At 32.6% G+C, this 13,863-nt stretch overlaps 2 protein-coding genes and 1 long non-coding RNA gene across 5 annotated transcripts; all 3 read left to right on the plus strand.

The window, feature by feature from the left end:
• The first annotated feature begins 1,368 nt into the window (after nt 1-1,368).
• On the plus strand, nt 1,369-6,657 carry LOC107934222 (protein SCAI). 2 transcript variants are annotated; one of them, XM_016866600.2, is made up of 9 exons: nt 1,369-2,123; nt 2,757-2,969; nt 3,078-3,320; nt 3,815-3,881; nt 3,988-4,179; nt 4,314-4,405; nt 5,244-5,426; nt 5,516-5,652; nt 5,898-6,657. In XM_016866600.2, exons 1-9 carry the CDS (start codon nt 1,629-1,631, stop codon nt 6,082-6,084), a joined length of 1,809 nt encoding a protein of 602 aa, XP_016722089.2. In that variant the 5' UTR covers nt 1,369-1,628; the 3' UTR covers nt 6,085-6,657. The 2 variants fall into 2 exon arrangements, 1 of the variants encoding a protein (XP_016722089.2); XR_005906667.1 differs by lacking the exon at nt 5,898-6,657 and having other exon boundaries at nt 4,314-4,409.
• Nucleotides 6,658-7,550: 893 nt separating this feature from the next.
• LOC107934206 (CDK-activating kinase assembly factor MAT1) lies at nt 7,551-9,743 on the plus strand. 2 transcript variants are annotated; one of them, XM_016866594.2, is made up of 5 exons: nt 7,551-7,949; nt 8,042-8,115; nt 8,201-8,304; nt 8,452-8,517; nt 9,303-9,743. In XM_016866594.2, exons 1-5 carry the CDS (start codon nt 7,885-7,887, stop codon nt 9,441-9,443), a joined length of 450 nt encoding a protein of 149 aa, XP_016722083.1. In that variant the 5' UTR covers nt 7,551-7,884; the 3' UTR covers nt 9,444-9,743. The 2 variants fall into 2 exon arrangements, with proteins under 2 accessions (XP_016722083.1, XP_016722076.1); XM_016866587.2 differs by having other exon boundaries at nt 9,307-9,743.
• Nucleotides 9,744-10,790: 1,047 nt separating this feature from the next.
• On the plus strand, nt 10,791-13,458 carry LOC107939682 (uncharacterized). The gene is made up of 3 exons (XR_001695245.2): nt 10,791-11,070; nt 11,542-11,624; nt 13,014-13,458. It is a non-coding gene; the product is annotated as an uncharacterized lncRNA (long non-coding RNA).
• The last annotated feature ends 405 nt before the right edge of the window (nt 13,459-13,863 follow it).

Consider the following 13,863-nt stretch of genomic DNA (forward strand, 5'->3'; position numbering starts at 1 on the left):
AATAGTTTGACATTTAGAAAAAAACAAAATTATTAGCAAAATAATGATTAATATCTTAATTCTCAAATAGTTTTGTTGAGTAGTTTTATAAACTTCAATCTTATAAGTTTACCAATATGAGGTAACTTAAAAAAACATTATGAGGTAAAAATATAGTGAAGGCTCTTATATTAAGAGTTTTGATTATATTTTGTTTTTTCTACTAAAAAAATAGATAAATTAGTCCTTATACATTAAATCAAAGAGCAAACTAAATTTTTTTTGTTAAAAGTTTCATCCATTCTAATGTTCAAAAATTGATCCTTGTACGTCAACATGAGTACATGTGGCACATCACATACAATTTAACTCTTAATAGAAAGGTTTCTATAATACTTTTACTATATTATACTTAAAATTTTTGAACAATCTTCAACTCATAAAGAGCAGGATAATGCATTTCAACGCTCTCGAATCTACATCATCCTGGATTGACAATAATACCCATGCCAATTGAGCTAAAACTCAATTGGCTACATTATAATTAATTCATATCAAAATTGGATGATTATTATAAGCATAGTAAATATAAAATATTTATATATCTCGATTATCATCTCTATAGTACTAATCACCAAAGTCTTTATTCTTTTATCGAAAAGAATAGCTACACCTCACTTCTAATTCTTTTTTTAAAAGAAATTAGAAATTCTATTATATGTGTATGTATGTAAAAATCACGTATTTTAAATAAAGATACATGATTAAGAATAACATATAATAAACTTGTTGAGTAAATTTTAGAGTGTGTCCTCTTCAGATGGGTTAAACTATATATTTATATGATATGGTTATTGTTTATGAATGTGATATTTTAAGTAGGTTCCCATGCATGTCGACCACGTACCCTACTTTAGAGTTAACATGTGTTTGCAAGATGTGGGTTTGCCTATATGATAGTGTGAATCCACATCATGCGGTCTCATTATAAAAGGGTGCAAACACCTTACATTTGAACCCAAAGTGCGAACTACATAGAGTACGAGTTAAGACTCAATCTGTGATAAATTTAAAATTTTACCAATCGAATTAATGTGGATTTAAACACCACTATACACATATTTTTATTTGGAGGGGAGGTTTTGTTAAAATAAAAAATTCAAGTGTCATTCAATAATAAATTGTTGATATTAAAATAAAAATATAAAAAACATAATCCAGATTTGATGATATTTCTTTTATTGGGTAATTTACCTAACAAATTAAAAAATAGTATTTGATTTCCTATACTTTTAATTTTTCATAATCCAAACGCTGACACTGTAATTCACTGAGATTTATTTATCAAAACCTCAAAATCCCCTCGCCCCAAAAAGAAATCACTGAATTTGTGAAACCTCAAAAAGACAATAATAATAATAATAATAATAATAATAATAATAATAAAAGAGAAATCCACAAGAAAAATTGAAGAGGAAGAAAAGGAATGTTATGCTGACACCATAAAACCACAGCTCAGCTCAATAAAAGTCCACTCTTTTTCTCTTTAGACATCTCTGCAACGTTTCTCCATGGCCGTCGCCAAATCCCCTTAGACCGCCGCCCACTCGTCCGTCCCTTTCGTTATTGAAATTGCCGGTGTTCCGTACATGGCGGAGGAGGGCGACGTCGTTTCGAAGACCTTCCGAGCACTCGTGGAGAGCGCGGACCGTAAATTCGCACGAGTCCGGGACTTCCCGTCGTACGGACGAGCACAAGGGCAACATTATTTCCAGAAAGTCTTCAAAGCGTACATGCGGTTGTGGAAGTACCAGCAAGAGCACCGAACGGAGCTTGTCAAAGCCGGTCTGAACCGGTGGGAGATTGGGGAGATCGCCGGTCGGATCGGCCAGCTGTATTTCGGCCAGTACACGAGGACGAGCGAGGCCAGATTTCTGGTCGAAGCCTACGTTTTCTACGAAGCGATTCTGAAGAGGAGGTATTTTGAAGGGTGTAAAGTGAAGGATCTTGGAGTCCGGTTTAAGGAGTTGAGGTTTTACGCCCGTTTTTTACTCGTTTCCTTGATTTTGAACCGGACCCAGACGGTGAAAGTTGTCGTTGAAAAGCTCAAAGCTCTGGTTGATAATTGCAACGCTAATTTCCGGGTAAAGAAATGTTTCTATTTATTTATATATATATTGAAAATTTTCTTCATTTCTCTTTGTTTATATTTACTATTGCTAGATACGTTTTTTTTTCATTTTTTCTTATGCTATTTTTGGCTGCTAAGGGGAATTTAAAAAGAAGAAAAAAGTTTTCCTCAATTGACTGGAATATTAAGACAATGAAGGGTTTGTATTCTTTTTATTTTATTTTATTGATTACCATAATAGTTACCGTACTTTCAGATAATACAACTCGATCTTTCTTTTTTCTTCTTCTTTTTTTTTTTAAAGAGAAAAAGGGACGAGAATAACATTTAGGTGACTTCACTGATGAATATAACTTGAATTTTCGTTAAAAAGTTTATATTTAAATAAGTTAATGGATCTGCTCACTTATATTTGCTTTAATTCTTAATTTTCTCTTCTTTTTGACCCCATTTTCCTAGTATCTTTTGCAATTTCATCTTTGGTGGAACAAAGTTGAGTACTCTGAAGTGCATTAGAGGATGATGGAATATTATATGGTGACATTGTTTATGAATATTATATTGTTATGGGCATGTTTCATTGTACAAAATGTTAGCAGCTACTGATGAAGGCATATGTTTTACTTTTACTTTTTCTTTTTAATAGGAGACGAACTTTAAAGAATGGAAACTAGTAGTGCAAGAAATTGTCCGCTTTATGAATGCCGATACAACTTTTGCAATTGCAAGTGCTAGGCCATTTAGGTACTCTGCTATATTTGACTGTCATCCAAATTCTGTTCAATACGTGGCTCGGTTCCATGCTAAGAAGGTTCTAAAGTTTCGAGATGCAATCCTGATGAGTTATCATCGGAATGAGGTGAAACCCATTTTTGCTGATTTGATCATTGATTTTGGGATTGCTCAAAATCAGCCATAACCTGCAAATCAAGGTTGTCATAATCTATTATTCTGTTGTCTTTTTTAGGTAAAATTTGCTGAACTTACTCTGGATGCATATAGAATGCTGCAATGTTTAGAGTGGGAGTCTAGCGGATCATTTTACCAAAAGCATCAGGCTGAAACAAAGGAGAATGGTGTTGTCGTTGATTATTCTGGAACTTCGGGACTGATAGATATGAAGTTGGTTGCAGACATGACTGATCCAACTTTACCTCCAAATCCCAGGAAGGCTATCCTGTACCGACCCTCTGTAACACATTTGATAGCAGTGAGTTTCATAAAGCCTGTTTATTGAATTTGCTACTGTAACAATTTTCTATTATTAGGAGACAAGTAGGTTAGGGTGTTTTTTTAGATTGCTTCATGTGGTTTGTCTAATTGTATTTTTAGGCCATGAATGGCAATCTTCATATCTTCCATCAAAAGAAAAACAAGAACTGCCCAAAAAGAAAAGAAAAAGTATACGTGTTCCTTTGGAATGCCTGACGTTAATTCTTTCTTCTTCTTTTTTTATTTCTAATCATATTATTATGCTGGGGATGGATGTAGATACTGTTAGGTTTTATGGTAGTAGGCATAATATGTACATAAAATAAATAACTAGTAATCTTTAATTTAGTGAAATCTTTACACCCAAATTAGATGGATCATTAATAATTGTTGCTACCCTGTTAAAACAGTATATCTACAATTCTTTGCCTTATATGTATTTTTACATTGGCTTTTTATATGGATATAATCATCATGGTTGAGTTTGGGCAGGTTATGGCAACAATTTGCGAGGAGCTCCCTCCAGAGAGTGTTATACTGGTTTATCTATCAGCTTCAGGTATTTTTCTTCCACATCATAACCATCGGAGGAAAAAAGTCAAAATAATTTTAATGTGTTTATTCTTCCTAAGTCGTTGACATTTGATACTGTAATGAATATGCAGGGAAACCTAGTCATATTAATGCTTCTCCAGTAGAATCTTCAGGAGGATCCAAGCGAACAACAAAAAACAAACTTACTTCTCACAATTCCCTAGAGCAGAATTTTTCTTCACCTGAACCCCACATTAATGGCAAGAAAGGGTTTAGTGACTATTATGATGATTATCTTTGGCTAGGTTCTAAAGGAAATGGTGGTAGGTAGCTGTAGTCATATTTAATACTAAATGATATCTTTAGTTTTTATTCTGAGGGTTTTGTAGATTGGAACTCCTGAATTCCATGTAGCATGTCTCAATTGATCCTATGCATGGCTTTCTGGATTTTGCAGGTTCAAGCAATCTCTATCCTGGTGATATAATTCCTTTTACCCGAAGACCTCTTTTCTTGGTCATTGATAGTGACAGCAGCCATGCATTCAAGGCAGGTTTGTCATAACTTATGCATGGTTTGTCCAAAATTTTTTTGCCTTGTTATGCAAAAAGTGATATGTTATACAGTTATAGTATCATTTAGTGGCATATTTGGATTAATAAGTTTGAAAAAGCAATTTAAGATTTGGGAGGACATATAATAACTCCAGACTAGTAAGATAAAAATGAAGTAGATGGCTTTTGCTGCAACTTGCAAATCAAGTTCAATTCATTGCATTGCATTTCACGAATGAAAATGATGGATAGTGAACTTAACAGAAGGAACTAGTTTTAATTATGATAAAAATGAAGGCTGCCAAAAAGCAATTTGGAGGTTTGAGAAGATATTCAAACCTCTAGACTGATCTCTCATCATGTGGTAGATTGTTCTGGCTGCAATGTGCAAATAAAATCCTTTTATGGCAATTGCTTTTGTAGATAAAACTAATTGATTGAAATTAATCAGAAGACATGAATTTCACTCTTTGAATATAATGGCAATTGATAGGCTTGTTTTTGCTCTACATCTAAAATGCTCTTTCAATTACTAACTGAGATGAAAAATAAATATTGTTTATTAATCAATTAAAATTTATGACACCCCCACCCCTCCCCCCCCCCCCCCGGGGAGAATTGAATTGCTTGGAACATGTTTGTTTAAAAATGGGTGTTAGCTGTTAGGTTCGTTTCTTTTTGGAATAGACAGTGGGAAATGGTAAGTTGTGAATTACTTCATTAAACTTGTTGCATTATTTGTGATGGATGGCTTTACAGTATCTCATATTGCTTTCATCTTAATTCTTTTATCTATGTGGTTGCTTATTGTATAAAATTACTATGAATTTCAGGTCTTACATGGTGCAGAAAGAGGAGAGAAAGCTGCCTTACTGCTTTCGCCATTTAGACCAATGTTTAAGGACCCTTTTAGTGCTGATATTACGCAGAATGGAAGTCAGTTTACCTTTTTCTTGACTGCTCCTTTACAAGCATTTTGCCAAATGACTGGCTTCGCCTTATCTGATAGTGATATAGTAAGTTGATTTCAATTTTTCTTTAATGGTACATTCTTTCTGTGCCAGTTGGTGTTATTTTCATCTGTTCCTGTTTTTCTTCTACGTAGGAAGTTCTAAAAAATGCTGAAAACATCTTGTCTACTGCTTTTTCCAAGTGGGAAGTAATTCTCTGCAAGTCACTAAGCCTGGATCTGGTTTGGGCGCAAGTTTTGTCTGATCCTTTTTTAAGGCGGCTTATTATTAGGTATTTAATCTTTCATCTTTATCTCAGTATCTTTTGTCTGTTTATACAAAATTAGATAGATTTTGCTTGGTTTAACGGAAGCATGCTTGGATAAATATCTACTTAATGATATCAAGTGAGGAATTGCTGCTAAGTGGTGGTGCTTTGTAGAATATATTTTTGTTCATCATCCGAGTATGTTGTTTAATATTTTGCATGCTTAGACAAACAAATGAAATGATGGTATCCTGCAATTTTCTCTACAGATTCATATTCTGTCGAGCTGTGCTCTCTGCTTTCTGTCCTCCAGAAGAGAGTGAACAATATGTACCTGTTTGCCTACCACAACTTCCTAATTCTCTGTCTCCAAAGGCTGAAGTCGTGCAGTCTTCAGTCAGCCAGCTTGCAAATCACCTGAATGTTGCCGATGGCTTTCACTTTGACAACACATAAACAGGGTCATAAGTTGATGAACTCTGTACGATAACATTGTGGTTTTCTGATAGGAAGATTCATTCAATTTATAGTTTTTTATGGTACAGTAGCTCCTGTAATTTCACCCTTAGTTGGCAATTCTGGGTACTCAAAAAGACATATGGTTGCTAAGCGAGGCTTAAACCAGGCATTGTCAAGGAATTTGATCGAGCATGCTCACTTCAGCTTCTGTAATCGCCTACAAACTCCTCGCTGGTTTAACAATCTCTATTCCGGAACTTTATCCTGGTAAGCCACTATTCTTAAAATGGGTAAGGTGTGCATGAACATAGGTGGTTGAAGCCTTTAGGAGTCCCATTGATGTATAATAAGGTAACTGCTGTCATGAACGTTAGATAGAGCCTTTTCTGTTTAGTGTTCCATTTTTTTTAAAAATATTTTGGGCAGATTTGTAAAAGAAAAAAGAGGTAGGCTAGTGGGCCTTTTTTTTTTTTTTGGTTTGATTTATATGTTTTCTTAAAGAAGTGTTAATGGAAAGAACTAGAATGTAAATTTGAATATTGGTAATCGAGGAAGCGTCTCAAATCTCAATACGTGTAATTGTAATGCATTTTTTTTTCTTTAATAGTTGTACTTGCTTTCAATTTATTTTATTTTATTTTACAATTCCTACTGTCATCTTCATTTGTTTAAGTGCGCTGGAATTTAATGTCTTGATATTAATTGAGTCAAGCTCAATCAATTATTTATTTTTAATATTACCTCTTTAGATAAAAAAAAAACTCTTTTCAAGTAAATATTAACAAAAAAAATACCGATGAGCAATAACATATTTATTTAATTATGAAAATAGCATACTAAAAGCATACATTGGGTTCAAATTAGTATTCCTATTCTTATATGCATTTTTTTACTATTTAAAAGAAACAAATCATATTCAACTTTAACAGCGATAATATTTATTGTTTAAAAATTATACTTATTATTTAATCTTTTTAAAGCATTATTTTCGATATAAATGTAGAGATTAATTTGAGTTCATTCCTATAATACATATTAAAAAAAAAGGAATTATGTATTTTTAGGAACGTGAATTGTTATGTATTCACAAAAAAAGTTAATATTCAAATAAATTTTATCACAAAAATATTAAAATTTTATAATTAATATCTTTAAAATATGATGTTAGTCTCTATATTTTGACAAAATTTAAATTTTAATTACTATATTTTAAAATTTAAAAATTCAATCTTCAAATTTTCTTTTTAAAAATTTCAGTTAATAATTAAAATTATAAGTATTTTTATCAAAATTTGTAAATTTGTAAATTTTAATTAGGTTTTTTTTGTGAAATAATTAGGTTGTTTTTGTATCATGTGATTTGTGATTGATAAAAAAAAATGAACTACAAATTTTAAATTGCAAAAATTTAAAATTAAAATTTTAACATAAGTACTGACAGCTGATTTTAACCTATTCAAAATGTAATTTTAATCCGAGCATTAGGCATCCATTGCCGGCCTTACTGACGAACGGCGTCGTTTAACCATCTCTGAACTCGAGTAAACTCTCAAAACTGGCCGCTTAAAAATGTTTTTCGTTTTTCAAAATCCATATCAGTACTTTTTCCGGTCAAAAGTTGGTCCGTCAGTCGGGTCAGTTCATGTTTGTGTTGTTCAGTCGGGTCCGATAGTGATTTGCAAAACCACTTGCAGTTTAGAAAGAGCTCCGATCGATCTCACTCAACAGTTAGGTCAATAGCCGCTTTTGCAAATCGGCTAAACCAAGCCAAAAAAGCCCCCAAAACTCGACCAGGCCATGGTAGTTGCTAGTTCCAATCCCCACAACAAGGAGATGCAAATCCGTAGAAGAATAAGCAACATGTAATTTTCTTTTTCTCTTGCTTTCTCCTTTCATCTTCACTATTTACTGATGCAAATTGCGTTTTTTTTTGGGGGGGGGTTGTTTTAAATAGATTCAATAAAAGAGAAGAGGATTTTCCATCACTGAGAGAATACAATGATTACTTGGAAGAAGTGGAAGACATGAGTAAGTTGCGCTTTATTCAATTTCCCTAGTCGTTTGGGTTTTTTTTTTCTTGGTTAAACTATCTAATTCGAGGGGTTTTGGGCAGTTTTTAAATTGATTGAAGGAATAGATGTTCAAGCTATTGAGGAGAAAATTACCAAGTATCAGCAAGAAAATGCTGAGCAGATTATGATCAATCAAGCTCGTAAGGTACCTTTCAGTAACTCCTTTTTTTTTTTTTGGTTTCCTCCAGGGTGATTGAGGCTTATAACAATATCATTAAATTTTCTTTTCACAATAATATTTCTTGGAAATTTTTACTTTTAAATTACTAATATAAGCTGTTTTGATGAACAGGCTGAAGAATTAGCTGCTGCAATGGCAGCAAGCAAGGGGATTCGGGTACAGGCCGATACTGATGGGGTGAGAGAATTCTATCATCATTGCTGTTTTAGACGTTTACCTCAGTTCTTGAATTCTGTTTCTAAACATAAAGCATGCATCATCTCTTTGGTGTTATGTAGCTAGAACAATGCCTTGCAGTCTCAGTATTAAAGTGGTTGTAGTTAATTTCTTAACCTCATTTGTGTTGCTACTGCCTACCTACCGGCTTTGAGCAAAATGGTTAATAGCCAGTTCAATTGTTTGACATTTTAGATAATGATGGTAGTATATATTATTGTTTCCGGGATCTTTTTTTCTATTCCATTACTTTTTTTCATTTTGTTTCACATGACTGGGAAGAAGAGAAAATATGTACTTTGGGAAGTTCATTTGTTGAACCTTAGTGTACATGTTTTTTACATCTGATTAAACCTTCTAGTTTTGGTTTGGACATTTTCACTTACTCTAGTTTGTATTATTTGCTGGACTTATTTTGAGGTTCTCTCGAATTAATGTTTACACCATTTTGATTTATTGTACTTCAGGTTCTTGTTAAGACTTGAGACAACTTTGGTATATTTAGTTTTTGTTGAAGTTGCTTTCATGGTTCACCATTGCTGTAAATTTTTGGACTGGATGCATCTTGCTTCCATGTTTCTCAAATAAGGTTTCTTCTGCAGCTGTCAAAATGCAAAAATAATGTCACATTTTGATAGATAGACTTTTAAATTGCTTGTATTCTACTGGTTTTTGACTCCTTTTTCGATCCTTTAAGACGTGACATAATCTAAGCTGATTATTTGTTTACTTAAACTGGCCTTAAGCCAGAGCTCACAAGCAGGGTTTGTAGCTGGTACCCAAGGTCAATATGCACCGACAGTTGCTGGACAGCCACGACCAACAGGCATGGCACCACAACCGGTACCACTTGCTGGTGGGCTGGACATGCATGGCTATGCACTTGATGATGAGGAAATGATGCGGCTCCGGGCAGAAAGAGGTGGAAGAGCAGGAGGGTGGAGTATAGAGTTGAGCAAGAAGAGGGCACTGGAAGAAGCCTTTGCAAGCATATGGATTTGATATTCTTGATGGAGTGCCACGGTTTGGCAAATGTAGCTTGGTTTTGTGCTGAAGCAGCTACTATGGATGGGGATTGCAAAATAATTTTTTCTCCAGTTGTTAAGGGTGAAGTAACCCATTAATGGTACAAGAGCAAAACTCAATTATATTCGAAAAAATTGAAAAAAATTCGAATTTTGTGTTAATCGAATTGAGTTATTCGAATTATTTGAGTAAATTTGATTAAGTAATTGGAGTTTTGAGTTCAAATCAAGTTAATTTTACAATTCGAATAACAGATTAGTGTAAATATAATTTTGGTTCATGTCAAGTTTGAAAATGAGTATATTGGTCACTCAAAACAAAAATTATGAAAACGTTTAAAATAATTTGTAAAAATTCAAAATATTTATAAATATTTTAAAAATTATAAAAATTTCAAAAAAAAAATTTAAAAAATAAAGTTAAAAAATTAAAAATTTTCTAGGATAATAATTTTTGGACCTAAGTAAATTAATAATTCAAATTTATCATACTAAAGTATTTTTTTATTTTGCTTTGAAATTTTTTTTAAATATATATGGTTTCAAATTTATGTGTTTTAATATGAAATTAATTATTGTTAAACCAATCTTTATTTGATAAAAGATTTTGATATAACAAATTGAAGTTTTTTTTAATATAAGTTAAAATTGACAAAATGATTTTTAAATTTGAAGTTTAAGAAATAAAACTTTGAATATTTACATTAAATTCATAAAAAAAATTGAAATGATTTTAAAATCAAGTTAAAATGATTTTAACCAAGTCAAAATGATTTTAAAATGATTCAATCAAGTTAAAATCATTTTAACATATCAAAAAGATTTTCAAACAAGTCAAAATTTTTTCAGGCAAAAAAGTATCAATATCACTTAGCCAAATATTGATATTTTTGAAATTACCGATACCCTTTGAAAAATCGAGAAAACATGCATTCTGTTTTCAAAAATCCTAAAAATTATTGATACCATTTTTTCTAAAAAATAATCGATACCTTTTTTAAAAACGATACCAAAATTGCATTTGTAACAGCCCAATTTTGGGCCTAGTCGGAACCGTAGTTTCGGGACCACTATTTCGAGGCCAGAGAAAATTATTTTAGTATTATTTTGTGTTATAATATAATTTTATAAGTGCATGTAAATTTTGGTAAGTTAATTTTAGCGATTTCTAGTCCAATTTCGAAAAAGGACTAAATCGCGTAAAAGGTAAAAGTTGTGTGTTAATGCCTAAATGTGTTAATAGACTAGAGAACTAAAATTGGAGGCATTTAAAGGGCAATTAGACCCTTTTTAAGTGTGTGGCCGGCCAAGGGGAGACCAATTGGTCAAAAGGCCAAAATTTGTGGCTTTTATGTGTTTTAATTGACTAATTAGTAATAAAATAAAGAAAAGAAAATATCATCTTTTCTTCATCTTCTCTCCACCGAAAAATGGCAGCAAAGAAAGGGTTTAGAAGCTGGAAACTTTCAGCAAAGAAACTCCCTTTATAGTAAGTGATTTTAATGTCTTTACTTAATGATTTTTACATTTTTGGAACCCCTAAAGCATGAGCTTTCATAAGAGGGGATTATTTTGCAAAATGATGAAGAGTCTAGGGTTTTACCATGAGAGTAAATGTGTTGTTTTCTGTGTTTTTATGGAAGATTATGAGTCCTAGTTGTCTAATAAACAACTTTTGTGAAAGAAATTGCATGAAAATACCTTAAAAAGGGCTAAATTACTAAGTTGTAAAATGAGTTGTAAATGTGTAAAATAGTTGAAATTATGAGTTGCTACAGTTATGAAAATGGTTCATCTAGACTCAAGGAGTAAAGAAATGTGATAAAAATTAATTTACGAGCATTGGGGCAAAAGTGCAAATATGCAAAAGTTTATGGGTCAAAATGGAAATTTGTAAAAATATTATTTTTAGACCCATATCAATATTGTGACTGATTGTTAGGCTAAATTGATGTTATAGATGATGAAAATTGAGATTTGGACCTAGAACGAAAAGAAATCGATTTATGGACGAGTATGTCTTTTCACCTTTGTGGTATCGAGGTAAGTTTGTATGCAAACAATACCATGCTATACATGTATTTAAATGTTATCATTACATGAATTGTACAGATATTAATGTGTATGTGATTAATAGAAATATGATAAGACAAAGCCTTAATAGGCAAGGAAAAATCCCGTTTGAACCTTAGGAATAAATTAGGATACGAGTGACATGTCACTAGGAATTATGAGTCTAGATGACTAGCTCGATAGTGAGCATTGAAATGTCATGAGATATGAGATAGCTTTAGCTACAATTGAGGCACTTATGTGCAAAGGCTTTTCCGAGTATCCAATTAGTATTCCAAGTGTTCAACGGGCAATCCAAGGAAAGAGTTGATGATGGTCCCAATGAGGTAAGTCATTGGTGAGTATGCACTCGAGTTATGTTACGAGTTGTGCAAGTATGTATACTAAGCCTATGAGAATGCCTTGATATGTGATGATCTATGATGCATAATATGTGTTCTTACCATGATGGATAAAATGGTGTTGTATTAATATTATGAACAATGACCATGAATGAGTAACTTAGCCTTGACAGATTTGAGTTACTGCAGTAGTGTAACTTTGAAAATACACTAAAAATAGTGGAAAATGAATTAGAGGCAGAATAAAATATGAGATTAAATCTTAATGAGTCTATTCTCACATGAAAGAAATATAGGAAGAAAAAGAATTCTATATTGTGTGATATTTAAATTCTCGTGAAACAGGGTCTGAATGAATTCGAGATCCCCTATTCTGATTTTATAAATTCACCGTAAATTGTAAAAAAATTATTAAGAGTCATACCTTACATGCATAGATTCCTTATTTAGTTTATCTTTAAGGGAAACAAACGGCATGATCATTGGAATTATGTACAGGGAGAAATTCGGTTCATAGTGCATAGGGGTCAGAGTAGTCATACCCTGAAACAGGGGAAACTTTAACTAATAAACTGTACTAAATGACTTGACCAAAAATTCTATAAAAAATTTATTAAGTAGACATATGAGTCTAGTTTCAAGAGAAATAGACGAGAACATTATTTGAGTCCTGTACTATGAGATAATTGAACTTTAGTGCAGAAGGGTTGAAACTGTCAGATAGAGAATCAGGAGAAAACTTGAGGAATAAACTATACTAATTGGATAAGTCAAAAATTCTGGAAATTTTATGGAAGAAAGATAAATGAGTCTAGTTTCAGGGAAAATTAACAGGACTTAATTTGGAGTTTCGTAGCTCTAGATATAAATAATTTAGTGACTGCTGCCCAGGAAGACAGCTTGTAGTGAACTTGAGAATATGTTGTAAACATTGATAAAACAAGTTAATGAGTTGCTTATTGTTTTCATATGAAATTACTAAGCGAAAGCTTACCCTCTTCTTTCCCATGTTTTCTAGAGTTTCCAGGTTAGCTAGGGTTGGAGGCCGTCAGAGATATTATCACACTGTCGAGTTAACACTATCGGCGTAAGTAAACTCAAGTGATTCTAGTCTATGGCATGTATAGGGTTTTAATGTGAGTATGTAATATTATGATTCAGCCAAAGGCATTGGCTTGTTATTAAGGTAGTATTGTAATATTATGATTTAGCGAAAGGCATTGGCTTGTTATTAAGGTAGTATTGTAATATTATGATTTAGCCAAAGCATTGGCTTGTTATTAAGGTAGTATTAGTCATATAAATTGGCCTATGTCGGCTAATATCGTTATAGGCCCATATGATTATTCTTATGCATGTATGTTATTATCTCTTGTGATGTGGCTTACAACATGTATGCCTAGAGATTGAATTGAGATTGATTGATGAGCTAATAACTAATGCAGGATTAAGTGATTGGTAAATAGTTAATAATGCTTCATGAATGGTTTGTGGATATGATTATGCATGCTTTGTGATGGACATGAGGTTTGATGACATATTAATAGCTATAGCATTAATATGGTAAAGATGAAAGAAAAACTTATTGTAATGGTTGCATGTGAAATTACCATGGTCATGTCATATTAGGAAGGTTTAAGTGCCTAATTTTGTCATGTTGTATGCTATTGTATAAGTATGCGTGCATGTGTTGTGAGTGTGACAAAATGGCTTGGAAAATAGCCTTGTATTTGTCCAGGTTTTTGGACATGGGTTCGGGACACGGCCGTGTCCTTAGCACCCGGGCGTGTGCTCTATACCTACACGGGCGTGTGGAGCCTTGATGCAAGATATTTCCTAAGTTTTTCATGAGTTCTCAGTTGAGTCCC

The sequence above is a fragment of the Gossypium hirsutum genome, chromosome A12, assembly GCF_007990345.1.
Source record: "Gossypium hirsutum isolate 1008001.06 chromosome A12, Gossypium_hirsutum_v2.1, whole genome shotgun sequence".
Classification (NCBI taxonomy): Eukaryota; Viridiplantae; Streptophyta; class Magnoliopsida; order Malvales; family Malvaceae; genus Gossypium; species Gossypium hirsutum.